This window comes from Eutrigla gurnardus, assembly GCF_963514095.1.
Source record: "Eutrigla gurnardus genome assembly, chromosome: 17".
NCBI classification, from domain to species: Eukaryota; Metazoa; Chordata; class Actinopteri; order Perciformes; family Triglidae; genus Eutrigla; species Eutrigla gurnardus.
Window position 1 is genome coordinate 16,089,838 of NC_139928.1, and position 27,882 is coordinate 16,117,719.

The 27,882-nt window shown below is 47.7% G+C and overlaps 1 protein-coding gene across 6 annotated transcripts in view; it reads left to right on the forward strand.

Annotated features, from left to right (window-relative positions):
* Positions 1–27,882, forward strand: part of LOC311028456 (RNA-binding motif, single-stranded-interacting protein 3) — a gene marked incomplete at its 3' end in the record, with an annotated part of 237,550 nt that overhangs the window by 68,224 nt on the left and 141,444 nt on the right. For 2 of the 6 annotated variants that reach the window (XM_084033036.1, XM_084033038.1), the window contains exon 1: positions 1,173–2,546. The exons of 2 other annotated variants lie outside the window; for them this stretch is intronic. In XM_084033036.1, the coding sequence (XP_083889162.1) occupies positions 2,472–2,546 (75 nt within the window). In that variant the 5' untranslated portion in view covers positions 1,173–2,471. Of the gene's footprint in view, positions 1–1,171; positions 2,547–27,882 lie in introns of those variants that run through there. 2 more of the 6 variants (XM_084033039.1, XM_084033037.1) reach the window with 2 other exon arrangements.

Here is a 27,882-nt window from a genome sequence, read left to right on the forward strand (position 1 = left end):
TCTTATTGATGCAACAAAAGCAATATCAATACGCGAAAAAGGGGAAGAAAGAGTGTCGTCAACAGCTGAACTCACTTATCTCGAGTGTTGCACTCGAAAATCTGTAATTGGGTCATTATTGTTGGAGAAAGAGTCATCAGCCTCATGGGCTTCTCGCTCTCAAGTGTAACAGATAAAACACAAAAGTAAAGCCATCTGAATCAGACGTCTATTTTCAGATTCAGAAACATTGTTTTTTGGTGTAGATTTAGTTTTTTAGTCGATTTTCCAATTTGAGTGTAACATGAGACTCTTGAACTTGTGGCCTCAGAGTCCCTGAGGAACCCCAGGAGGACGTAAAGGTTCGAATCCCACCCGTGCGACTGCGTTGGTGTCTGCGTGAGACGGGAAAGGGAGCGTTTTACGTGCCTGTTTTTGATCTTTGCAGAAGTATGCGTTCGCCTGCCTTGCGATGAGGGAAAAACACTCACCGACGGGACATTTTTGTGATGTTTTTTCGGTCACGGTCAATCAAAAGAGGATTCATCGCTTGTCGTCTTTTGATGTTCCACAGCGAGCGGTTTCCCCTTTAACTTCCTCTGTCAGCGCTCGGAGATTGTGGTTCACTGCCTTTTCATGTAGGGTCTGGGATGTTAGCTCTTATGGGGCTCGCTGCACATCCTCCTCACTGACCCTGTAGCCAGAGACACGTAAAAAAAAATAGCTTAAAGGTTCTTCTGAAGACACAAAGATGGTGATATAAGATTATATGCAACAGTTTAAGGAAATAAAGTAGGCGTTGCCCTAAAAAAAACAGACAAACTCGCAGCTTCTAAAAAAGCACAGTGAAAGAGGTTTATCCAACTTTACGGCTTTTGAGATTAAATCATCCTCTGCTTAGAGGAGAAAGTGTTTGTTTTGAGGGACGCAGCCGGTAGCGCCGCGTGCAGCCAGTAGGGGGAATCGACTGCTCGCGTTGATGCCACCACCCCCCCTCCTCGTTTCCACTCCTCTTCCCTGCGTTCTCCCAGGTTGTGGAAACGCTGCAGCCCGCTGGTCTGTGTCTGGATCCCTCTCTCCCGCACAGAGCTGCTAAAGACCCTCCTACCGGCTGGAGAAGAGGAGGAGGCGGTCTGCTCTCGCAGCCTCGGACGAGCCCCCTTGTCAGTGTGGAGGGAGAAGGAGAGAGAGAGAGAGCACGCGAGAGTAAGAGAGAGAGAGAGAGAGAGAGAGAGAGAGACTGTGTGACAGAAGGAACGAGGCAGGCTGCTTAGAGGAGTGAGAGAGCCAAGGACGAAATAAGGAACACATTTTACAAGTGCAGGAAGAGGGAGGATCGCAGACGAGGGACTCCTTCACTACACCCGGGACACAGTCAATGTGTTTCTCCTCTCGCTCGTCTCCTGTCTTGGGAAAACCCAGTGGATTGGCTAACCGACCGGTGGATTTTTTTCCCCCTTTTTTTTCAAAAAAATCTCACATCGTTTAGTAAACTGGGATCTTTTTCCTCCGTGTCGTCTGCCCTCCCCCCTGCCGGCTCCAAACGCTTTACGGACTGAGATTGCCTTGTGCCGTGTGTGTGTGTGTGTGTGTGTGTGGGTGTGAGTGGATGTGTGTGCGTGCGTGTGTGTGTGCTCGCCCTCTCCGCCTGTTGTGATTCCGCTCCGTGCACAAAGTGCATCCGTCGGCAACCGGGCGAACTGAGGATATCTCCCCCCCCACTCTGTCAAACAGGACAGCCACCGTCGGATCACACTACAGAGGAGAGAGAGAGAGAGAGAGGGAGTGTGTATGTAAGAGAGGGACACAGAGTGAGAGAGAGAGAGAGAGTCCGGTTCACAGTGTTTTTGAGAGAGAGGCAGATTAAAGCCCGGGCGAAACACTGGAGTGAAACAGCTCTAATAGAGAAGTGAACCTATACGTTCCTCTCCCGTTTTTCCTTGCCATCCCTTTCCTCCTCCTCTCCTCCTCCTTCTTCTTCCTTCTCCCCCCGTTCTCCAACACTCACAGGACTGCCAGAGCTACCGCCACCTGCGCCCTCTTCGCGTCTCCTCTTCCCTCTTCCTCCTCTACCTCACCCTTATCGCGCGTTACTATCTGACACCAGCCGCCGACGGCCAACGCGCTCTTGGGCTCTCGCACTTGTGGAGATATTTCAATTCCAATCCGGCCAGCGAGACCGAGACTGAGCGAGCATCCACCCAATATATATATATATATAAATATATATATACACCGAGGGCTCTGGACCGGTGAGGCGCCGAGCTTCCCCATCAGAGCTTTCTCCCCCAGCTGCTGCCCGACACTCAGACCCTGTCTTCTCCCTGGAGGACCGGCCGGCGGACACAGTGGTGCGGACAGCGAAGACAGGGAATCGCACAAGCCCCCTTCCGCTGCCTCTATCCCGTCGCTAGCTACTTGGCAGCTCCCCCCCCCCCTCCCCTCCTCCCCGTGTCACCATTCCCTGCCTCAGTGCTAAGGATTCCAGCTACATGGGCAAGCGATTGGAGCAGCAGCAAATGTACCCTCAGTACACCTACTACTACCCCCACTATCTCCAGACCAAGGTACGCCGCTCTTCTGCTCTCCTTGCATTCCTCAAGCCTACTCATCTACTCCTACACTCCTGTCCTGCCTCCCTCACCACCCCCTCCCTCCCTCCCTCCCCCTCCACCTCCCTCTCTTCTTCACCCCCCCCTCTCATCCATGAGCCGAAGCTGGGATTTGATGGATAGCTGGCCTTGGCTGTGATGGTTTCAGATGGCAGGCTACCTCGTTGGACTTTGGATGTCTATGTCAGTGTGTGTGTGTGTGTGTGTGTGTGTGTGCGTGTGTCTCTGGGTGATGGACCAGAGATCAAGGCTCCAGTTAGTCCAGCCCACCAGACCGTTACTGGGAGCTGTCCACTCACCATCCATCCATCCCTCACCTGCAAAGCCGAGATCTTGATGTGACACAAAGAATAGTTGATGAGGCTTTCGTTAATCAGACAGCTTTTTAAACAAATGACAGCATTAAGATCCACATTTCATTTCCTAATGAAGTATTTGCACGCTGAATGCAGGCCATTGTTTCAACGCTTCAATGCCAATTTTCTTGATTGAGGCGAACAAAACCATTTTAATTATGAAGCTGCTAATTCACTTAGGAACACAAACGTGTTATTGTCGTGCTTTTCAAAGCCGGGGACAAACGGGTGGTGAACCCAGTCTTTTCTTCCACGGTGACGGTCGGGATGGCGACGGTCGGTGCGGTTGCTGACGGCGAGCAGGCGTGAGGGAGGCAGCCCGTGTTTGCTGTAGCTGTAGTATGCATCAGTGGCTCTGGGATGGGAGCCCAGGCGTGGGCCCTGATGGCTGCCAGGACACTGGCTGGGCAGACTACCCAGACATCATCAGGGAATTAAAATGGAAGTCCCTTTTGGGGATTACGCTATTTGATTTTTTTTTAGACCACATGTGTAACACATAATTTCTCTCCGATGACTGTGAGAGGCTGAATGCTGAAGGTGTGCATGAACTTTGTGCAATAGTTGAATCTCATTTGGTCACTTAAGTACTATTGTATGAGTTATTAGTTTGAAATTAGTCTTTTTTTGTGTTAAATATCACAGATTTAATTGCATAGAGGAGTAGGTACTGTAGTGCTGTGTATCAAACTGCAATATGGCACCAACATTGAGTATGAAAACAGGTCCAGTATTGGATGTTGGCCTAGTTTGATTGGACAGATTTGATTACTTATTCTGTAATCAGATATGTCTTGATCTCAACAAGGAAGACTTTTCCAACAGGTTATTTAACACATTTATTGCATGAATAAAAAAGTTTATTTTCCCAGACGACAGGTATAAAGTTAATGTGTTGTTCCAAAACACAGCTGTTTTATTCGCAGCTGTGTCGGAACATTTTCAAAACCACTCCAGCCAGAGAAATTAAAATCACAGTTAACTCTGCTCGGAGCACGGGGAATAAGGTGGATAGAAAATGAGTCCACGCCATGACTGCGTCAATAAAATTGATAAAAGCACAATAAAGCAAAAATAGCGGCCATCCTTGGCCGTGCGGCGCCGGATTATGAAGCAGTGCGCTTCCAACAGGGACGACCTGCCTGCAGCCCCACCTGGCAGTCCACTAGCTCTCACCCTGATTTATAGTTTAATACATTTGTGCTGCTGCCATATGGCTTCCCTCTCCCCTCCCACCACTCTCCACTACTCCTTCCATCATCTCCCTCCCCCCCTTCTCATATCTCAGAGTTGCTCATCTCGGGGGCCTCTCAATCAGGGCATGCCACCTCCGCTCTCCCCTCCCTCCCTCCCTCCCTTCCGCTCTCCGTTTCCCCCTCTCGGTTTTTTTCTGCCTGCCCGCTCTGCTGCAACAGGGCCCCCCTGCCTCCTTCGCCTATGCAGCAGTTCACTCCCAAGGTCAGCGCAGATCCGATCTTGCCACCGTCAGCGATTGATGTCTCCTTGAACGAGCCGCTTGGGGTCCTGTGTCATGCAAACTAGAGAGGGCCGTGGGTGTGGGGGGGGGGGGGGGGGGGTCTAGGAGAGCGCACATTTCCGCTTTGTCAATCGGCGGGCCGACATCCATATTCATTTTTCGTGGTTAGTTAGCGTAACCGGAGGCCGTCGGAGGTCGATCCGATGGATGCACAGACAGACAGGGTCAGTGGGAGGAAGGGAGGCGGGCGAGAGAGGCCCAGAGTGTTAGGCAACGTGGCTTTGGAGAGCAATCTCACACTCTCATTAATGCCCATTGATAGCTCGATTACAGGGAGGCGAGAAGGGCCTTGGCTGGTCGAGGAAAAAAAAAAAAAAAAAAAAAACTCACATGGCAGTTACGTTGGCCTCGAGCACACACATATACACACACGAATTCACCGCAAGACCACTCCCCCCCTCCCTCCCTCCCTCCCACACACACACACACACACTCGGCTCCAATTTAGTCATCAGTCTCAAATCGCACAGGTCTTTCTATTTATCTTCATTGCTGCATTCTCAAGGTATGGCCTCATTCTCCCAAGAGATGTGGGTGGTGGTGGTGCTGGTGGGGGGGGGGGGGGGGGGGGGGGGGCATAAATATCTCACAGCGATAGGGAGGGGGAGTGGGGGCGTAACTCATATGAGAGTGTTGCCTTCTCTCGCCTCCATTTTACGACACATTATGAGATTGTATGCATAGAAAAACGTACAGAAACATCTGCACCCGGTTACGGCTAAGAGCGCTGAGCTAACGTTGTCGGGGGAACAAAACGGAGGGCGCCTTCTGAATCCGGGGTGCCTTTATCCCCTCTGTAGGCCTGCATTATATTCCAAGTTAATGGAGTTCTCTGATGCCGTCCAGCGTGAGCTAGTGAGCCCAGATTAGAATGTGAAAGTCAGAGAATGAGATGAAAAGATAACATTTGGCTTTCTATTGATTAGTGCAGCGGGGCGTAGCATGTGCTTCTCTTTAGCTGAATTATTGATTCCTGAAAGAGGATTTGTGTGTCTGTGTGTGTGTGTGCACGTCGGTGTGTCACCATGTGTGTGTGTGTGGCTTTTATATGAGGTTACGGCTGGTGGGGAGTTGGCAGGATGCTGCTTTGATGAGGGAGATCCTTTTAAAGGCCTTATTTCTTCCCCAGCTGATCAGTCTGTGGAGTCATTTGCTGAAATTCAGCCTTTTTATTGGAGCCGGCGTCTTTCCAGCGTGAGCTTCGTGCTGCAGTGCTGTTCGCAGCTTGCTGTGCATTCAACTTTAATGAGAGGTAATAGATGTGCATCATAAATGAGAAAATTACAGCAAAAAAAAAAAAACGCCGGCCCCGCCCCTTGCCAAGCGAGAACAATTACGGCACTCGTATTAATGATCGTTTCATTATCGTGTTTAGGAAGGGATGTGAACTTCAGCTCAATGTGTGTGTGCGTGCAGTCATTTTTATGTGACAAAGCGCGGCGCAGGCAAACGCACGCTTCGCCCCCGCGGCCGTCGCCCGGGAGCGTGCGGCGGCCCGCCTTCCAGTCAGACCAGCGCATGCAGGAGTGGAGAAGCCGAGAGGGCCAGATCGAGGTAGATTTAGCCGTCCCTGGTAAAGTAAACACCACTCAATGGAGCCCTTTGAGAGGATCTGTGTCTCCCCCCCGCCATAGGCACCATTTATACTCTGTAATTCTTTGGAATCGGAGGAAGAGATGCAGGGAAAGGGGGGGTGTATGCGTGAGAGAGGGAGAGAGAGAAAGACAGAGCGGAGGGCTGGATGTTATAGGGAGGGGCCAGTTTAAAAGCGAGGAAAAGGGTTTGGTTACATTACGCCGGTTGATCCATTGTGCTCCAGAAATAACAACAGAGCCGTCTAAATCCTCCTTTAATGCCTCGATAGAGGAGAAGGAGACGCATATAGACAACAAGGGGGGGAGACGGGTGTACATAGACAACGGGAGAGCAGGCGAAATCAAAGGCAGAGAGAAAAAAAAGGACCACTTTCCAAAAGTCTTTCATTAAATCAGTTATCAGTGACATGAAGCTCAGCTACAGCGGCTAAGTCCCCTCTGTCTCCGCTGATGTGGATCTGCTTTTGAAGAGTTTATCAAGGGGCTCTTAGGGCCGGAAAAATACACTTCTTGTATTTCATTTACTAAAGGCCCGGCCCTCTTTTGAGCCCGGGACGATATGTTCTGATTAGTCCTAACACAGGGCTAGTATAACTCATTTCCCCTCTCTTGTAATTCTTGATAGATGCCTCACGACTGACTGCCCGGAAACAAAATACTGTCCCCCTGCCTCGCTGTAAATCTTAACCTCATCATGCCTTCTCCCTTTACTGGCAGGCTTTTTAGCGAGCGCTCTATCTCCCTTTCCTCCATTTTTCATGTTTTTACCCCAATCCGTCGCCTCACATGGTCGAACCATGAAAGGTGGCCTTATGATCATTAATCAACTATGCTTTTTTATTTATTTATTTTTTAGCTGCCTGTGCCTACAGCTTTATCCCGCAGTGCAATCCCTCCATGTGTAGCTGTCAGTCACTCCATCTATATGCTATGGCCTCCACACACACACTGCAGCAGGGAGGGTGGAGGTGGTGGTGGTGGTGGTGGTGGGGGGTCCTCTTAACTCTTCTCATCTCTGCACTGACAGCTCAGCACCATCTGCACAGCCATACATTAAGGTTGTGTATGCATTATTGCTTCCCGCAGCCTCTCATAAGCCGCCACAGAGTCGGGTGCCGAGACCCGGCCCTCCTCATTACTGCTAGTGCTCTCTCAACACTGATGTCCATTTTGTAAGAAGAGCAAAGGAGAAGGGGAAATTAAAAAGCAAACTTTTTCTTTTTTTTTCTCTCTATGAGCAGATGGGGGAGGGGGGGAGGGGGACCTGGTCTGCATTAAGTTTGGAGTACACAGGGGGTTGTAAATGTAGCCGCAACGTTACATGTGTGCTTACACCGCACGGCGAGCTTTACGAGCACAGATGGCGCCCGAGCATCTGCATGTAAACGTGTGCTAAAGAAGTCTCATCAATAAATTTGTACTTTATGAAGTTGCAAGTTGCGGACAAATGAGGCGCTTGGCTGGTGGGGGGGGGGGGGGGCAGCTTTAGAGCGAAGGTCTCAAAACCAGATCGCATTTATCTCCTCCGCCATGGTCCCGCGTTGCATCCGAGTGTCCTTGAGCAAGGTGCGGAAACAAAGTGCCCCGCTCACTCACGTCGGAGGTCGCCGTTAAGGAAAAGGAGCATCTGAGATAAATGCCTGAAATATGAAATGATGTGCTTAGCGGCGGAGCTCTCGCCCTGGGGAATCTCGTCTCTGAACTCTCCTTACCGGCGACCATCTGGAGATAACAGGGCGACTCTAGCCTGAGCTGCAAGGCAGAGGGACTCTTAACTGTTTTCGGTGAAATTAGGCAAAACCTGGGTTAAGACTCCGAATCCCCTCCGGCTCCCGGAGGCGCTGCTCCGTGCAGAGAGAGCACAAACACCGCAAAACAAACATCACTGGGATCATTTTGTGCATGGAATGAATCGCGGATGTGAACGTTAAACCGCAGGTGGTCTTTTTCGTATTTGTGCGTATTAGCAACGGGCTTGAAGTTACAAACATTTTCAGAGTAATTTGTCCCAGGACGGGCCGCTCTTCCTCGGAACTGAAAGAGAAACACATTTCCTGCGTGTGTTCTGTGTTTTTTGGAGAAAGAGGCGTGCAGAGTCAACAGACGGAGAGAGAAAGAGAGGAAGATGTTGCTTTAGATTTCGAGCCAGATGAAACGAGACACACGATGTGCCCTTCAAAACCAACCAACGCGGCAGGACTCTCCACAAATACACCTGTTTTTTTTTTTTTTCCTTTTTTCTTGTTTTCACTTGCATTTCTTTTTGTAACATACTATCTGCCTGGAGCTGTCTCCTCTGGCCCGCTGTTTCACTGGTCTGCTGTTTTCACGCTCTATTTTCTGTCTCCCTCCTTTTCGCCTCTGAGGACGGTGTGGAACAGTCTCGCAATTTTGTCCTTTTTTTTCATCATTGACTGTTTGTGTATCCCCCCCCCCCCCCACACCTCCTCCTCCTCACTTTAGCTCAGGCCACTCTCTTCCTCGCTCCTCTTTTTGCCGAGCCTCCCTTCATCTTTAAATTCTCTTTCATGTTGTCCCTCTTAGTAATTACTCTTTCCCATCCTCCGTCGCCTTTGCGTGCCTCTTCCTCCATTTCCGCGAGCCCCCGCTGTCTGCCGGGCACGGCGTCCTGCCATCTGTGCAGGATGACACGAGTGGCTGCAGAGACGCCTCCTTTTAATGCATGCGGACATCAGTCACACACAGAGGAGCATATGGGATGTATGAACAGTCAACACGCCTAAAAAGTCAATGTAATTGTTCTGAGATAAAAGTCTGATTGTCTGTGGCTTTAACTTTGCCAGTAACGTCCATTTGGCAACGTTGTGGTCAATACTTTCCATCTGAAGGGAATCACGTTCGAGAGAATATATTTAGTCAGGGATTATCAACTTTGTTGAAAAAAGAGATAAAGGGATTTACAAACTTTGTTGGAACTTCTGATGGCTCCTGTTGCCGCTCAATACATACTGAATCACGTCTGCAAAAGGCAGTATGACACTGGATCCTTTCAGTGAGCGCTGGTTCGATACCTTGGTCTGAGAATAGAACGGTTCCACACAGGAACTCATCTTTGAAAATATGTGTCTCTTGATGTTTCACAGATTTGACTGGTAATATTGAGAGGCAGAGGCAGATATAATTTGTAGATCCCCCATGTGAGGGGGAGATAGTGGAGAGCGTGAAGGGCAGAAGAGGAGTCGGGTCAAGACGGGAGACTGAGCTGGTGGTGAAGGATTTCAGACTGCAGGTCACATGCCAGCGAAGGGTGAGGGAGGGGAAGTAACTGCACCTCGTGAGAGACAGACAGGCAGTGAAGGGCTTTTGTTGTGCTGGTGTAACTGAAGCTGGAGGTGTCTGCTGCCCTACCTTTCTGCCGTGCCGGCTTACGGAGAACGCTCGGGTTGCTGTGTAGTGACACGTGGCAGTGGACGGGTGAGACGGGGTGAAGGAGACGGTGGCGGCAGCTAGAGGTGGCGGCTAGAGGCGGGGCTAGAGGCTGTGGCTAGAGGCGGCGGCCGGGCTCGGGCGTTCACCGACTCAAACCCCGCCTGCGGATTGCCTTCGGCTTGTCCCCAAAGGAGAATCATCTGTGAAACGTTTCACCCAGAACCCCCTATACCAGGTTCTACAGAGAACCCATTCTCTGGTATGATGGTTCCACCCAGAACCGTCTCTTGAGATTCTATGTAGGACCTTCCCACCTCATAAGGGTGCTAACAAGAACATACCCAGTGGGTTCTACCAAGAATATATACAGTATATTCCAAAGGTTTCCCCTAAAACCCAATTAGAGGTCCTACCAAGAACCATTTTATATTCCAAGGGTTTCATCCAGAATCCACAGAGGAGGTTCTACCAAGAATATATATATTCCAGAGGTTTGCCCTACAACCCAATTAGAGGTCCTACCAAGGGGTTTCATCTGTTGGTTCTACACACAGCCCTTTTATATTCTAGGGGTTTCTTTTAGAAGCCACTCAGGGGTTCTACCAAGAACCAAAATATATTCCCTGGGTTTTATTTTGAACTCCTTGGGAGTTCTTCAGTAGTAAACTGTCCTGTGTAGAACCCTTTTGGAACCCTTCCTTCTCAGAGTGTCTTCCTTAATCAGAACTAAATGTCTCTTTATCATCGTGAGCGCTGGCTGTGATTTTAATATTTTAAACAAATGTACCAATTCCCCCGCTGATCCCGATGACACAGACAAGGCACTCTTGCCATCCCCTTCTGGTTTCATCTCATTAAAGGCTCGTAGCTCTAGTCTGGGGTCTAGAGAGCTCCTAATAGCAAAGAGCTCATTACAAAACAGTCATCTATGTAGATCTATGTGTTCCATGCAAGTATCATTTCTCTTTTTGGCATCAGAGGATCCAGAGTGAGAACACGGGAGTGGGAGACCCACCTGCAGAGAGAAAAAAGTGCAGCAGTCTCATTTTCCACAGTGCTTTTTCATTTACCTTAATGGCGTCATAGTCTGACAAAGAAAATCCTTTTGCCAGTCTAGATCCCACTTTGAGTGAATTTGCATTTCATTTCCATTGTGGCTGCGCAAAAAGCCATGACCTGGTGTCTTTCACCTCGATATCCAGACGTGGAAACCGGAGGAGACACCGGCCACAGACATGCAAATGGCAGTGTAGCCTTACCACCGTCATTAGTGTGGGAGGCCCCCGGTCGCCCTGCTCCCAAACACACACGCTGGCTGCCTGTGATATTTACTCTACACAGCTGCATTAGTAGTGGCAGGCTCAATGAAAATACCGTGTCACGCATAGCTTGAAAAATGGCTCCGGAAAAAGCCAATTCTGCCGTGAATGAGAATAAGCAAATAGGCATGAGGGCTTGAATAGCTGCCAGTCCCCGTCAGATTCCCCCCCTCTCTCACCCAGCCACAGTGAGCTCCTATACAAATAAGGGGTACGTGCACCAATTTAGCGCGGCAGATGAACCTTGCGAAGCCTTGTCGAGCGAGTGGGGGGATTACCGAGAGCAAACAGGCCTTTCTCCCGGCTTTATTTGAGTTAAATGACTCAAGCCACCCTCTTAGATTTCGCCTGAATGGTTTATCTGGCAGACCCTTTTCCCCGCTTCTCCAGCCACACGTGAGGCCGCGGCGCATTAGTCAGAGTGGAAAAACACCGAGTGGGACAGGTAGGCGGCATGAATTAGATGGCAAGGACACTGATGCAGGGAGCAGCGTCGCCAACCAGGATGAATAGGAGGAGGGTGTGATAGAGTCCAATCGGAGGAGAGATTATTATTCTTCGCCAGTAATTAGGAGCACATAAACAGCCGCTGGCAGGCGAATTAAAACGTGTCATTATGATATGTGGTCCCCGTGCAGCGTGCGGGTTCTCTGCCTTTCCAGTGGCTCGTCGTGTTGCCGGGGCGAGGGGTTCAGTCGGCAGCAGACGAAACGCCTGGAAATGACAAACCCATCGGAGGGTTTGATGCAGAACGCTCGTTTCCCCTGTACGAGCTGAACCGAGGCAAACGCTATCTCCCCTTTCCCCTTAAATTATTAAGGTCACACACATTTGAGAGCGAGAGAGAGTAGACAGAGTGAGAGAGAGAGACAGGAAATCCACACAGGAATCAATGCTTTCACATGCATTTAAGTAAGACGGTTCTTACTTTGTGTCTGCATTAAAATATGCACATTTTTTACCGGTGCAAGTTTTGAATAAATGCAAATGTTGGCGCTCGAGTACTTTTTACAGTTGATGAATAGTGATGTTTTTCGTCTCCTCCTGTATTTTTTTTTTCTTTTTGTGTGTCCTTGGGCTTCTTGTGAAAATGTTGGAAAACAGTGGCTTTTGAAAAGCAGTTAGTTCCTAATTCCCAGTCTGCGTTCTTTCTATCTCATTAGCCGTCTTTGAGTACCCTGTGGAAGACTTGTATCCATTATTTATCTCTAGCCCCCCAAAAAAACAACAGCTGCATGCTTGTGTAACCGCCATATGTTATGTCCCCCCCCACCAACATATTGGGAGGAATGGTGCCGTATAGGGAGCGTTATATCAACCCGTAGAGATCCGTCTCAAGCCCCTCGCGGACATGCTGCACTTGAATTCCTAAATGCTTCTATTTTTCGGCTCTGGATGGAAAGTAGAGTCGGGGACTCAAACTATACTGGCCGATTAACCACGGAGGCACCTTGCCCGACATTTCCGGATTCTCCAGCATCACTGGAGACGTCAGAGTGAGTGGAGAGAAGAGGGTCACATTAGGATTCAGCCGATAAAGCAATAAAACCCTCGTAGGAGCTGCAGTCGGCGCCGTTCGTGGCAGATTCTGTGTCCTCAGCACTTTGGGCCTGCAATTAATCACTAAGCTGACATTACCCCGCCTTTGCCGAGAACGTTGCATAAACACTGGCAATGGTGAGCCGACGTCCCCCCCCCTCCCAGACGCAGTCCCGGTGTAATCGTTAAGACTTCTGTTGACGCTGGCGCTCCCTTCTGAAGTGTTGAGGAACTCGGTGCTCCAGTTCTGTGGCCTTCCTGTAGAGCGACGGAGCTCCAGCAGGCGGCCCCTCGCTCCGTCACCCCCTCCTCACCCGAGTGTTACGGAGGATGGGTGGCAGCGTCCACCGGCATCGACACTGTGTTTCCGCATGCCTGTTGCCACAGTGATTTGTGGAACGGGAAACCCCTGAGCCTATGGAGGCTTTATTAAGATCGTCACGGGGAGTGTTTTTCTGTGTTGTTGCCATGGCGATTGTTGCCAAATAGTGTTTGCTTACCTAGCCCATTGTTTGACAGCGGGGTCAGACGAGGTTACTGTAGAGTGCTGTAACCCTAAGGTGGAGATTCTATGGATAATAATTGTTTGTTGTTTATTCAAGTGACGTAAAAAAAAAAGCAAAACATTCTCCAACGTTCCAGCTTTTCAAACTAGTAGATTCTTCTTTACATATTCATGCAAATCTTAAAACTCCTTCTACACATTTTGGGGGACACGAGAGACGTTTTCACACGCTTTTAAAAACCTCAACGCACACAATGACCCACATTATCATGTGCATACAAAACAGCCTGATAGGAAACATGAGAGAGGTGGACGATTGTCGTTGAGGAAGAAGGTGGTGGTGGTGGTGGGGGGAGGAAGGGTGGGAGCCCTGGTGAGTTCAATGAGTTCACTAGGGGTCTGACACACAGCTCACCCTCATTCAGTCTCTCTCTATCCCTCTCTCTCTCCCTCTGAATGATTTATCTCATATAATTTATCTCTCTACTTCTCTATCTCATTCACTCTCACACACACAGACATGCAATTATCTCCCCTTCCACACACTCACACACACACACACACACACACACACACACGCACACACACATGCACACACACACATACCTCGGGGGCTGGGGAGGGGGGGTTTGGTTCGGTCCTGGGGCTGGTTTGGAGTGAGCAAGCTGGAATCTGCACAGAGGGAAACCTGATAGGCGTTCGCTGTGCCAAACACATGAGGTCACCCTGACTGACTGATCCTGCCTGCCAGCCAGCCTCCCTCCATCCCTCCTCTGCCATCAGATTAAAAACCTTGTATCTCGCTGCAGGACTCGAGAGGTTTTCCTCATCGAGGCTCAGGCATTTCGGGGAAACTACGAGAAGTATTTTATGTGCCCTTAAGGATCATAAAGCTTTTTATAAACGACCAATGCGGCTTTTAAAGAATACTCTGCTTTATTACAACTCGGCTCTTATTTCCACAACGTTGGCATTCGGTTCTTGTACTCACAGAGATAATGCTGAGCTGTGGGAACATGGCAATGTCCCTAATATGCAGTCAGACAATGGTGCAGGTTCCACAGAAGTTTATTTAGAAAACAAACAAATGATTGTCCAACATCCATCAAAATTGACCAGATTTCATTGTTTTGCTTCACAGAGTGAAGTGACCGCTCGACCTCATTGTTTTCCAATTTTAGCAATAACTTTGTTGAACGCAACATCAACACAACGGATGGAAACGGCGTCCAAAACCGATTTAAAACGGCACCAAAGAATGAAGAAATTGGAATTCTTTCATTTCCAGCAAAAACAAAACACTAAAAAAAAAAAGTCATGAAGTTGTCATGCAACAACTATGCTTTTTCACTTTTCCAACGGTTGCCAAGAAAAGGATATTGGAGAAGGTTATTCCAGTAAATTAATAAAAACTGAATGTAATAAATCACAAACAAACCTGAACGTTTGGGCGATATATAAACGACTCGTCCCCGAGAGCCCGCGTAGTTAGCCTGCTCTCTAGTGTGGAAACCAATACACTCTGCAACCTCTCAAAGCCGACGGCTATGAAAGGTTGGAATCTTAAAATGGAAAATGTGTAGGAACTGTAAGCTCCAGAGGCTGCTCTTTTATCCCGAGCAGCCCTTTGAAACACCCACCCCAACCCAAATAACACTGTCAACTCAAAGCGCCGGTCTCAAAAGGACCCTAAACATGTGTTCTTTAGATCCCGGCTCCTGTTCTCTTGTCACACGAGCATGCAACGCGGACACCGGCGTTCAATCAGCCAACACACATTCCTTCTCCGACACACACACAAGACACAACATCCCCCCTCGCTCCCACGCATCTCATGTTCCTCCGCATATTATGTTAAAATGGACACGCATAATTGCGCTGGCGTTGGTTTGTTGTTTTGGTTGGCGGTCACGGAAGCCCCCGCCAAGTTCCCGACGGAGGTGATCATTGTTGCAGGCGCTCGAAAATATGGGTAAATAATGTTTTTTTTTTTTTTTGCAGTTTGAGTCATTTCATAATTAGGAGCAGATCATATGTTTCTGAGACGTCGTTAAAAAGTGAGTAACTTCAAGGCGGATGTTGAGATGGATTGTGTGTGCGGTTTTAGTAAGCCTTTTTTTACGGAGCGACCGCTTTGGCTCCGACAACCGGGGGGCCCCCGGTGGTCAAATGGGTGAAATGAAGCGTGGAGAGAAGTGGGGCCCCCGAGACAGCTACACCTGTACTCACTCCAGAATACAAGCACCGTCATCCTGAGACCTAAAGGAAAGCACTGTAACGACATCACTTCCCACACACACACACACTTGTCACGAAGCAGGAAAGAAGTCGATACCAGGCCCGCTTGCATGTGTCGGCCCTTCTACTTCCCAGCTTGTAAGCGTGTAATGCTGCTTCATGTGTTTGGAACGCTACCCTGGATAACCTCCTTCCCCCCCCCTTCAGGAACCGACTTCCACAAGTCATTTGAGGTCGGGTGAAGTTTTTAAATAAAGCTGTGGCTTGTGGCGGCTCGCTGACTCTATATGCTTTTGTGTATACACTAGCCGGAGGAACAGCCGGAGCCAAACAAGCTCTCTCTGCTTTTTTTTTTCTTTCTTTCTTTTTCTTTCTTTTTTTTTTGTGCGATCGTGTTTCCAAACACCATGCAGTCTGGAGGCTTCTCGTCGGGTCTGGTGCCCACATGTACATGTTTAAGTTGGGTAAATATGAAGTTGGAAAACCGCAGGATGTGAGAGGGAGAAACAGCTGTGAGTGCATGTAAAGACTTTTACTTAATAACATGTAAAAGCCTGTTGTAACAGTACGGATGATCCTCATCTCTAATATGTTGTTCTTCTCACACAGTGATCATTTAAAGGGTTCACATCCTCATTTCCACGTTTGCACGTGGATTTTGGGTTTTTTAGTAGATTCTAATGAGCTGGTATTCCACAGTTTGTAGGTTGGTAGACGCTCCAGGCAACTAAATGTACTTTTCATTATATTTCACCTTTTAAATGATATCTCACAGCTGTGAGTCATTTAATAGGACTGCATGCAGTGCATTTAATCATGTGTATTCTTAATTTAAAATGTGGCTATTTCAGTTTCTTGTATTTAAATGCAAAGGCGTTCTGTGTTCTGTACGACGGCGTGGCGTTTTTCCTCGCGTTCTCTCGTCCCCCGCGTCTCTCTGTTTAGCCGTTTGTGTTGCGGGTTTAGAGCGGGCGAGTTAATGCAGAGCGTCAAACCGGCTCGTAGCGCCGCCTCGGCTCGTGACCCGTGCAGATTGTGGAGTGACCCCGGTGCCGCTGCCCTGAGCCTTTAGTTGGAATCCAATCTCCTTCCTGGGATAGGGTGCATGTTTTAGCAGTCGGCTTTTACAAAGTTTGCCCACCCTCCTCCTCCTCCTCCTCCTCCTCCTCCTCCAAAATGTCTATCATTCCTTTAATAAAACCAGGTTTGTTTTCACCTGTGATGACCTGGATTAGGAGGATTTATTTTTATTTTTGTGCCTACCAGGCGGGACTGGCACATTTGTTTAATCACATTAGACCCTTTTGTGCTCTCTGCTCTTAGACTTCATGGAGACAGGAAAATGCCTTTAGAAAATAAATGGAACATTTTTAAATATTTAAAGATGTCAATCACGCTCAGCGGGTGGGTCGGATTCAGATTTAGTACCCTTGTATAGGGATTATCATCCAAAAAATGTTGCTGCGCCTTTTCAGATTACACTTACTCTTCTTCCAATTCCAAGTGTGCGAGGGAGAAATCGATGGCTACAGACAAGTGACATGGTAAAGGCGTTTTGAGGGGAACTGAAATCACACGGGGGCCGATAGCCTGGTTGTTTAATGAGTCCTCCGACGGAGTGCTCCTCCACACCTATTTGTTGCCTCTCCGTTTCGGGTCCTTTCTGCCGCCCTCGTCGCTGGTAATTGCCTGGAATGCGGCGGCTATGACACGGCTACGCCGCCTCACGCCGAGATTCATTAGTGGCGTTTGAAACGTGGCGCAGGGCGAGACTGCATCCCTGTAATTCGATCAAAGTAATCGCGGGGAGGGAGAGGAAGAGGAGGGAGGGCGGCGAAGTAACTTCCAGAGTGGATCGTCAGCAGCCTTTCAAGGTGAAAAGCATCAGCTGAAGGTCTCGCTCTCTTTTTCTGTCTTTCTGTCTCGTCTCTTTAACTCAAACTCGAACCCGGCTGTTCCAGTTTAACGAAGGGAAATTATTAAAATATTACGGATAGATGAAAGGTTGAGATGAGGATGCAAAGCAGAGCAGAGGGAGCATTTCTTTCCTTTCTTTTTTTTTTTAGCACCGACACAAAATTAAAAAAGCAAGACGGAGAAATTGTGTTTGTATCTCGGGGAAGAGAGACATTGAGGTTTACAATCAGACATCAGCAGCCTGCTGAGAGTCTTCAGTCTGATGCTCCTGAGAGCAGATAGTTAACTCTGCTGCTCACTCCACGATGGCTGGCAGCTTGAGAATAATAATAATTAGACTCAAATAGAGGAGCCATTATGAAGAGGGGGGAAAAAAAACCTGAGGTGATGTTTTCATGGGGAAAAAAACAAAGAAATATAGTGCAGATAAAAGTAACATGAAATATATATACATTGATATCCATCATCGTTATGTGTCATCATGTTAATTTCAGCCATTCAACGGAGCAGCTGGTTGTGGAGAAAATAATCAGTTTTGTGCTAATCCATTAAATGAAGTCCCTGGAAAATGTATTAGTGTTTAATGCAAAAAATCCAATATCACCAAACGGATTGATTTTGCCATATTTCCCACAATGCCGCGACACACCGCCGTTTAGTCACCTTTTTTCTCCGTCTTCTAGTCTCTTCTCTGTGTCCTGTCAGCAGTTACCACTCCTAAACTTCCACTACTAAAGCCGGGGCACCCGTCTTCTTTTCTGCTGTTTTGTAGGGAAATGCAAACTGCACCATCTTGTACTAATAAATATATGTATGTATAATACATTTACATAATACATACAATGCAAAAATGTATTCCCCAAAGCCTCGGCCGGTGATTGCTGACTGCCGAACAGACGTCGATGTATTATGCAGTGGCATCGCCGTCACAGCGAACACACTTTTGAGGTGTCCTTTTTACCCCGGCACCCAACGACACTCCATCCTCCTGTAAGGGTGGGGGGGCAGAGAGGAGAGTGGGCTCTGGTTTGAAGGTTGAATGCATCCTGCCACACTCCACTCTCAAAGTAAAAGGTAGCCTGATTCCACTGTTTTGCTGCAGCACACCCGAGCTGCTGTGCTTCAAGGCGCTTCTTGGGTTTCAGGACGGCCCTTTCAACTTGAAACCAAAGAGGCAAGTCCATTTTTTTTCTCTCTGCCAGGGTGGAGAAAAAAAAAAGAAAAGAAAAACGCTAGCTGCTTTTTTGTTGTTGTTGTTTTTGGTCCCGGCAGTGCTGAGTATTAAGCCTGCCCACCAATTAGGGCATGCCGATTCTTCCAGCTCCATGAATTATTAAGAGCGGCCCATCGACCAGGAGCAGCGACAGGGCAGGAGAGAAGCCCGAGCCACCTGAGCACCGCGGCTGCATTTGTTAAAGCTGCAGCGACGCCGCTACAATCCAACTACAAACAACCTCCAACGGCACAGATCTCTGTGTGATTTTTGAGATGGTTTCCCATCTCCAAATTGGATAAACGCAGCATTTATTCAACAACACGCATGTATTAGGGCGAGAGAAGAAAAAAAAGAAAGAAAGAGAACCCGAGAGACAGATAGGATAATGTGGTATTAGATTGCAACTTGCAACAGCGGCTACCCTCAAGGTCAACCAATTCATTCCTGCTCTAGAATTTATTGCCTGGTAGTAGCTCAGGCAATGAGGTGCCGTGAACCTTGAGCTCACGTCTTTATAGAAGGTCTTCACAGCCGTATGCTGGGCGGTGGGGGATCCTGCTTGTTAACTCCATTCAGGCCTCCAGCGAAGCTCTGGTTGCCTGAAACATGACCCGCCGGCCAAGGCCTGCTAATGCGCCTGCTTTTTATTTTAGGGGGGGGGGGGGGGAACACGGAGTTAACGTTCCTCGGGAACCGTCACCTCATCGTAAATACTGTAAGTCTTTGAGACGGCGCCGACGGGCCGTAACTCACGGCGAACGACGGGGAACGAGGTGCCCGTCAAATGTGACTCCTGCCGATTGTCAGTACTTAAAACGTATTAGACGGAGAAGGGGAACTGCTTTGTGTGGGAACCCCGCGCCTTACTGGATAACAGAGCTATCATTATGCATGAATAATTGGATGCATTCCTTTTATACCCCCCCTCCCTCCCCTCTCTCTCTTTTCACCAGTGGGCTGTTTAATGTAGCAGAATTGTCAAATAAGGCTGTCGCGGAGAGAAAGAGTGAGCCAAGACTGATTGCTTTATGTGAATGACTTTTTAATTTTTTTCCCTCCTCTCTCTCTCTCTCTCTCTCAGAATTGAAATAATTTAGCACAGTTAAAAGAGGAGTGGGACTGTGGAGAGACGGATATATGTGGATATGGTGGCGCGGCGGGGCTTTTAAGTGTGTTGTGATTTAGTTATTTATTGTTTTGCTTGAGGGAAGGAGGCGAGGAGAGAACGCCGGTCTCCGAGATGTCTTTAAATAGAGGGGCTGCTCGCCCCGCTCGCTGCTACCGAAATGGCTGCTTCAATCTCTGCTTGGTAATATACATTAGGCATGGTCCTGTTTGTCACCGGAATAGCTTAAGTGCCCTTTCTCTGGCATCGGGTGTTTTCCCCTCTCTCAGCTTTCTGCAAAACAGGTCGAAATTGTTTAATGTGCGTTCAAGAGCGCTGCTTTTGTTTCCGTTTTGTCAGTTGCACCTCCCCGCCTGAAGAACGCTGTACGACGGAGAGGTAATACCGAAACTCGGGGCGGGGATCCAGAAATTGCACAGGAAAAAAATGATGTCCTTCAGTTTGTCCCCTTGTTTCTGTTGTCTCTTCTCTTTCCTCCCTTGAACATTCGGCTTTCTCCCTCCGGGGTTCTGACAAACCGGCAATTTCCACAGTCGTGGAGAAACTGCATCAGGCTGCCTTCTCATGGCAGCGGGATGACAATGAGCCAGCAACAGTCCCAATACCACAGGAACAGATCCTCAGTGGGGACTTTTCAGTGTCAGTCTCTCTCTCTCTCTCTCTCTCTATCTATCTATCTATCTATCTATCTATCTATCTATCTATCTATCTATCTATCTATCTATCTATCTATCTATCTGTTTCTCTGAGTTTTCAAGTCCTTTTTCAGGCTGTTTTTGATTTCTCCGATAGGCGTGATTCAATAGCCAACACAACTCCGTGGCTGACATTTTTTTATAAGGATAGTGTTGTTTTCACGAGCTTCGCCAAACATCTCTGCGGCTGTGTGCAAGCTTTTTTCCGCAGAAGTATAAACTAGCCATAACTCTCCCAGATGGGTGAACTGGGAACTCGGTTGTACACTACAGCTGGTAAATGATGGATTCAACCTGTCTGCAGCTGGGTCGCTTGGTATCGGCTATCGGTCAGAATTCTTCCCTAATCTCAAAGATACCGATCCCGGTTCCCAAAAAGGACAGAAAGTTAAATGAGACAGGAGTAAAGTTGTCATCAGTAATCAAAGTTTTGCCTTAATGCGTTCTCTAAATTTAGTTGTGTGAAGTGAAAATAGACTCACTTAGAAGTGAAGTTTAGTGCGGGAGTCTAAAAATTTCCGACCCCTCAGTGTCAGAGACAGCTGTCAGAGTCTTCCTGAGCCCACTTCCGTCTCTTTGACTGGATTATTTGTGTGGTCTTGTGAGTGTGTGTTCAGAGGTCTTTGGGATATCTTCTGTCTTCTTAAAAACGAAGTCTGCCGTCTCCTTGTCCGTCAGTCGTGAGTTGTTTCCTCTCCAAACTGTGACTCAGCCTCATTATCATGGTCTCATTTCTCCACCTGCCACCCAGCTGTGTCCCATCGACGGGCCCTTCCTTTCCTCTCCTCTTCTTATTGCTCCCTTTAATTACCTCGACGCGTGCTTTCCGTGAACAAACGCGTCGCTGCGTACCCGTTAGTATCCTTTTAGTTTTTCAGCGCTGCTACTTTGGTGAAACAGATTAACGGATCGATGAGCCTCGAGACGAGTCTTAAAATATGCCGGGGCTGATGGGATTGTAGTGAGATAAGTTGGGCAGCCTGTAGCTAATTAATTCTGCATTTCCAGCACATTCTTTTCCCGAGCAAAAAAAAAAAAAAAAAGAATTGGAGGAATGCCACCCCGGCCCAGTCGACTGCATTCTGTGTGTGTGGGCAAACTTCACCACCTTGTCATCCGCCGGCTCTCTGAAATTATTAAAAGAAAAGACAGCGTGAGCATCATTGTGATGATAATGGTCCATCCGTGGCTCCCCCCCCTCCTTCATATCCAGCCCCACAATGGCTCCGCCGTCTTGGGCATTTAAGAGGTGGTCTGCTGCTGGCAGACGACAGAGGCCGAGGAGCTTCCTGTTCATGTGGTAATCTGCGCGGCGGCACAATGGGGGCGAGCGCTGTTCTCTCAGAGCTCCGGCTCGGCGCATTCAGCCGGAGAATGGAGGGCCACACACCGCAACAATGACGGGCCACTGCTATCATCTCATGAAAAGTCTCCACTGGAGGGTAAATAAATAGTTTGGAAAGCCTTTAGTGAGTACAATAGGCCAGACCACCGCTGATTTTCATCTTTGACGTCTCCTCACAATTTGCCCTTCCTTATGAAAATATGTCTGGCTGGGAAAACACAGCGCTTTGAACAGACTGTACTAACTCAATTGTATTTCACTTTGAAGGAGGGCTCGAAGGGCTTCTTTTTTTTTTGGGAGTGAATAATAAAAAATACAAAAAATGAACTGGGATAATGTTTCCTCATGCAAGATTTAAATTTGAAATGAAATAAAAGCCAATAGTCAGATTCATTAGGTGAGAGAGGATTCCAGAAGCTCAGTGTTCCAGTAACTACGCCTCAATCACTTGAATACATGTGGGCATTGGACACACGGGTGACATCAGAACAAGGAAAAAAAGAAATAAAAATAGTAATATCCTCTTCAATTTGCAAAAAAAACAAAAAACCCAAAACTTTATTGCTACTCTGCGTTTTCAGAAAGTTGTTTTCGAGGGAGAGCATCAGTCAGGGGTCGTTTTATATGAAAAACGGAGCAAAAAAGAAGCACCGTGAACTTCAGCTTTGATTCATGAAGTGGCTTCGCTATGAGATTGCTGATTTGGGACGATTGCACATATTTTTCTTGAAATTTACGGTCATCCAGCCCCTGCACGGAGATGCTAAATTAGACCTCCGGGAGGCTTTATGAATGGATGCAGCACATAAGGAGTGAGTGGTTGTTTCTGTCTGGCTTCAATGGGAATGTATGAGTGATGAAAAATGTATGAATGAACTGAACAAACCTTTCTTTTACTGTTAAGTGGAAAGAATGACTGCATAACTCCGGCTGCCTTTGAAGATGAAGGGGGCCGATAGCATCGGCGTGGAGTTTGTTCTAACCTGCATGAACCCAGATGGGCCCGTGTTTATCTATACTGGCTCTGAAGCCTCACCGTGTCCAAGTGGAGCATGCATTAAAGCATTAAAGTCTCCCGACAGGCCAGAGTCACCGAGGCAGGCAGTCAGGCGAGGGGTGGGGGGGTGAACATTACACCATTACACTCACCTGTTCCACAGCCACTGTGACTTATCTCATGAATAAATCACACTACCAAGGTCCGGACAACTCAGACGCTGCACCTCTTCTCCTTTTGGCAAATGGAGACCAGGCTATCCATCTTTCTCTCTCTCTCTCTGTTACTTCTCTCTCTCTTTCTCTCTCTCTCTCCCCACCCACCGCCTTGTGTCTTACACCTCGGCCGCCCATGACAGCGCTCTGCTTTATTTATCGCTCGGTTGTGACACTTTTGGATAAAGCTCCACACCTGCACTGATTGAACTCTGCTTGTGAGAGCCGGGAAAGCACAGATCATTTCTTTCTTTTTTTTTTTTTTTTTCGGTTTTCCAGTAAGTCATGGGATTGACAGCTCGGGATGGTCTGCCCAGAAGAGGCGGACTCCCTTCCCCTTTTAAATCACTCGGCGAAGGCGCTCCTGAACGGTCCCTAACTCAGCACTCCGAGCCAAACCGTCAGAAATACCGAAAAGCACCCATGTTGAAAATAAAAATCTCAACTGATGGATCTGAAGACGCGGAGAATGTGCGTGGGCTGAGGCCTCCGTTTGAGCCTTTGATGTGAAAACCTTACTTCTTCTCCTTTCTTGGTATGTCGTCTCCACGTGCACGGAGGCAGGATAGCAGGCGGCGGCTCCAAAGATGTTACAATGCAGCATTGTTCTCGCGGTGACCCTCGGTAAAACAATCCTCCTGCAGTGAGTGAGCTCAGCTTCTTCGGTGTTGAGTAATGCTAATATTCCTTCCAGGCAGATAGTTGCTTAACACACTGTGCTGAATCTGGCACGGCGTCGTCTTTGGCCTACTAAACTCTGCTCAACACTACGTTAAATAAACTCCCCAATGGCTGTTAGACAGGGAGGAGAACAGGGAGGAGAGGAGGAGAACTGGAGGCCTAACAGCCAGATGAGGATTGGGATGGATTTAGGGATAGATGAGAGCTGACAGAAGGGTGAGGAGCGGGTGAGGAGAGGGTGAGGATAGGGCGGATGCAGCACTAGCGGGGGGATAGATTAAGTTATGGAGGCTTGGAGAGGAAAACAGGAAGTCCAGAGGGGCCACACTGCTGTGGACCTTCATCTTTTGTCAAACCACAATGCTTTTATTGTGATGGTCCACTGAATGGTGATATAATAGTTACAATGCGACTTACCACCTTGACAAAGTGCACTTGTCCAGTAAAGATGATGAGTCATTGCCTGAAATACTAAGTGCACTTCATGTGTGACAAGTGACAGCAAAGGATCTGATTTACTAACTATAATTTACAACAAGGCTCTAGACTAACTTTATTTTTTTTGACACGTCCCAAAATCTCATTTCCAACCGTCCCCAACGTGTGATATAACTGTGATTACTCCGAGCAGCGTGCAAGGGAAGGGATTACAATATAATACCTGTCTGATGAAGTCAGTTGTTCCAAATGTTTTGAGGGTTTATTTTCCCGCCGCCTTCGACGTGTGTGTGTGTGTGTGTGTGTGTGTGTGTGTGTGTGTGTGTGTGAAGTTACTGCGTGTGCCGACGTGGCGCATGTGCGTAAATGAGACAGAGCAAGAAAAAACGGAAATATGAGACCGAGCGGCCGGTTTCCATCAGCGGTCGATCCGCCGATGCATCTCAGACTCTCCGGCTTCACGGAGATGAAAAGTATGTCGGAGGCGTTCTTCACCAAGATAGAAAGTAATAGAACAAAAAGTGAAAATAGCAGTGGGGAAGTAGAGCGGTAAACATGAGTTGTGATGATGTACAGTACATGATATCGGGTGTTGATGCAGCTTTTTATGCCTTCGGTATAAAGTGTAACATTTGTAGTGCAAATATTTGGATCCAGTTTTCAAACACGCAGAAGATCTGAGATGATATTTTCAGCTCCCCCCTCCCCCCTCCTCCCCTCCACCCCCTCCTCATTTAAAAAACAACAAACAAACATTCTTGTTGGTTTGATTGCCTGCTGCTGCACGACCTTTTTTCTCAAACACATCCAGAAGTTCACATCCATCAAAATCTCATTTACAGCTCTCCTTGCAATTACAGAATTGCAGGATAATGTACCATTTCAAAGCTGTTTTGTTTTTCATACGACGCGTCTTTTTTTTCGATGATTTTACGAGCAAAGACTTGGATACCTAAGTTACTTTGTGCCTCATTTAAATCAGGACTGACGAGTTGAAACATTTCAGCAATAATCCAAACTAATAACAACCAAATAGACATCCATTTTTATTTTATCTTTATTTTCCTACGGCTCCTGCTTTCCTAACGAACAGCCCCGCTAGTTAGCATCCTCTGCTAAATTCCTGGATATGATTGCTATGAAATCACACTATAAAGCGACTGTTCACCATTTCCCCCAGCTGATCTGGTGTCGCCGTGGCGACGGCTGGTGTTTAGTGCCGGTGTTCAGCCTGGCAATCGTCAGAGACGCTTCATTGAGCGTATTTCTCGGAGGCCATAAGTGACATTCCCGACCCAGCTACTTCAAATGTGAAGGAAAATGAATATTCAAAGAGAAGAGGATGTATGTTTTCCTGCCGTGCATATTTTCTATCCAGCATTTGTGTTGTATCTTTCATCTTCATTGTGTCGGTTTGTTTTGTTTTTATACCCTCGCTGTGTGTTAATGCCTGTGCGTCGCACCTTTCCAGGCAGCGTATAAGAGACTGAATTCCTCCGCAGGCCCTGAATGCATCAACGCCGCTCACACAACGAGGTGCAGAATAATGATTTTAATGCATTGACGGGTACATAGCGCGATCAAACAATGCGAGCGGATAGGTTGAATTCCCACACACACCGTCGGCTTTTATTCTAGTAACGTCTCATCAATCTTTGTTTGGCATCGACTTCACAGTATAGAGCAACGGGAGCTTAATATTAAAGCCACGGTCTGCGTCGACCAGCGAAAAGAAGAACGCCTGAGACAATTAGCGCCTCGATAATTCATGAAAAACAGCCCTAAAGTGAGTCCAATGAACATGGACTTGAAGTAAATGACTAAAAGCAAACTTTGACCTTTTACTTCACATTTCCTTCATATTACTTGATTGTGTTCTGAAACGTTCACATATTTCCGAGTTGTTTTTCTAGGCTTTTATTGTCTCCATCACCTCTTTGAACTTCTCTACTCTCATAACAATTAGTTATTCTGTGCTGCCCATCTAATCTTTTATACATTTATTTTTGATATAATTAGTTTTCGCAGATTTCCACACACATCGTCGGCTTTTGGGGATTTGGCTTTCCTCTTTAATTCACGTTGCAGCCCGTGGCTTTTAGCATAAAGATGTTTGAAACAATGAAAGTTCCTCTCCATACACCAAGCCTCGCGTGCATAGACGTCCCCCCCTGCTGTGTTTTTGCACTAACGCAGCGACGCCCGTCGCCTTTTACTGTGCGAGTCTGCTCTTCGTAAAAGCAATGATGACATCGCTCAGTTATGTAAACATCGCCTTTTAACACATGGCCCGTGGGCACACAGTCAAACGCACACTGAAGCCAGTGTCGGGGGCCGGTAACTCATGCACTCGGCCCGTCGGGGGACCTTTTGAGCCTCTCTGCCTGCTCCTGCACCAATTACAGCCTTATTTATGAATTTGAGCACAGTTGACCTTCTGGAGGAGGAGACGTAAATTTGTTTGTCTGGAGAACGGCGTAACGAATGGCATTCTGGGACGGGCCGAGCTTCCTCTCTATCAATCTGTCCCCTGTCTCTCTCTCCCTGCCTCCTTGGCATCCACACTCCAGCAATAGCTCATCAACTGGTCAGCCGGTCTGCTATCCAGCAGTCAGTCATTTAGACACGGCAGTCAGCCAAACACGTCCTCCCGGACAAAAAAGCTCCACGGACCCTGGGACTAAGTCGCGTATGTTTGAGACTCGGCGTGTATTTTTTTGAAAAAGGGAGAGACTCACAGTTGTGTGTTTGTTATTTGCTCTCCCTCCCACATTCTCTGTCCTTTATGCAGCCTATGAGAACATTTCGGGGCAGGGTGCCAGCCCATGTGCGTGACTGGATTGGTAGACATTTGTCTCAGCGAGAGACGGGTCACGCTGGAAAAGAGCTAGTCCCTCTCCCTCTCTCCACATCTTCCACAGTCCTCTGTTTGTGCTCACACTCCCCGTGAAACACACAAGCGACGCCTGGAGTGTGTGTGTGTGTGTGTGTGTGCGTGTGAAAGGTCAGAGAGCGTGAGGTGGACCAGAATGCGTTTGTTCACACACGTCGTACGCTGCTTGACGTTTTGTCCATCAGAAATCTCGCTGCTTCAGCAAAGTTCGGACCCCATTTGGGCTGAAATAATGCATCGATTAATTAAAGAATATTGATTAGATATGACTCGTAAGGATTTGCTTCTTTGTAAATGAAATGTATTCGACTAAATGATTAATGGCTTAATACAAAAAAAATCAATTTGCCACATCTGTCAGCTCAACCAGGGTTTGGTTGAATCGGTGATCTCGGGACCTGTCACGGCTGTTTTGAGGTTTTGAGACTCAAGATGAGTTAGACACCAACCGTTTCTCTCTTTTTCCACGCTCTGTATCGTCCTCTTAGCTGCTGCTCGGCCTTTTAGAAGTCTCTCTGTCCTCCCACTTTGCTCCATCCATCCCGTAGTCTCCACTCCCACACTGGCTAGCTCACAGACGGACCCAGCTGGCCACGATGATGACAAATCAGCCCAAATATTTACGTCCATCGAGTTTCGCTTCGACTGCCCACGACTCACTTTGCTCCTTTTTTTTTTTTTCCTCACAGATCCCACTGCGGCAATCACCTCACTCGCTGCCAAACCGCCATAATCGTTCTCCACAAACACACTCCAGCCCCGGTTATGTCACCTAAACACCGGTTGACCTTTAAACGTGCACAGAGAACCCAGTTTATGTTTTTTTGCCGAGGAGAGGTATAAACAAAGCAGCTAATGGTGTGATTTTTGTTTGGGCGCCTCTGACCAACCTGGTCTTTAAATCGGGGTATGGGTTTTATCCCGGGTCCCGCTCACTTTAGCAGAAGCTAAACAAGAAGTGAGGTGATGGAGGACCTCGCTGAGAGAGTTCTCCCAGTAACATGTTGGGAATGGATTCCCCATATGCACTTCATTACTGTAAAAATTCCTTTTGGATGTACGGTAGTTATTAAATATCAAATATCTCACAGTGGTTCATGCGTGGCACTGTAATTCAAGTTTAATCAAAGAGAAATATCTCATATATTTTCATATTTCAGACACATCAGCTCAACATTTATGTCATATTCATGTCAGCTGCTGGTTAAACTCAATGAAACCGTATTGAATCTGTCCAAAGTGCAAATATTTCTCATATGTTTCACTACATAATGCATTTCGAGGGCAAC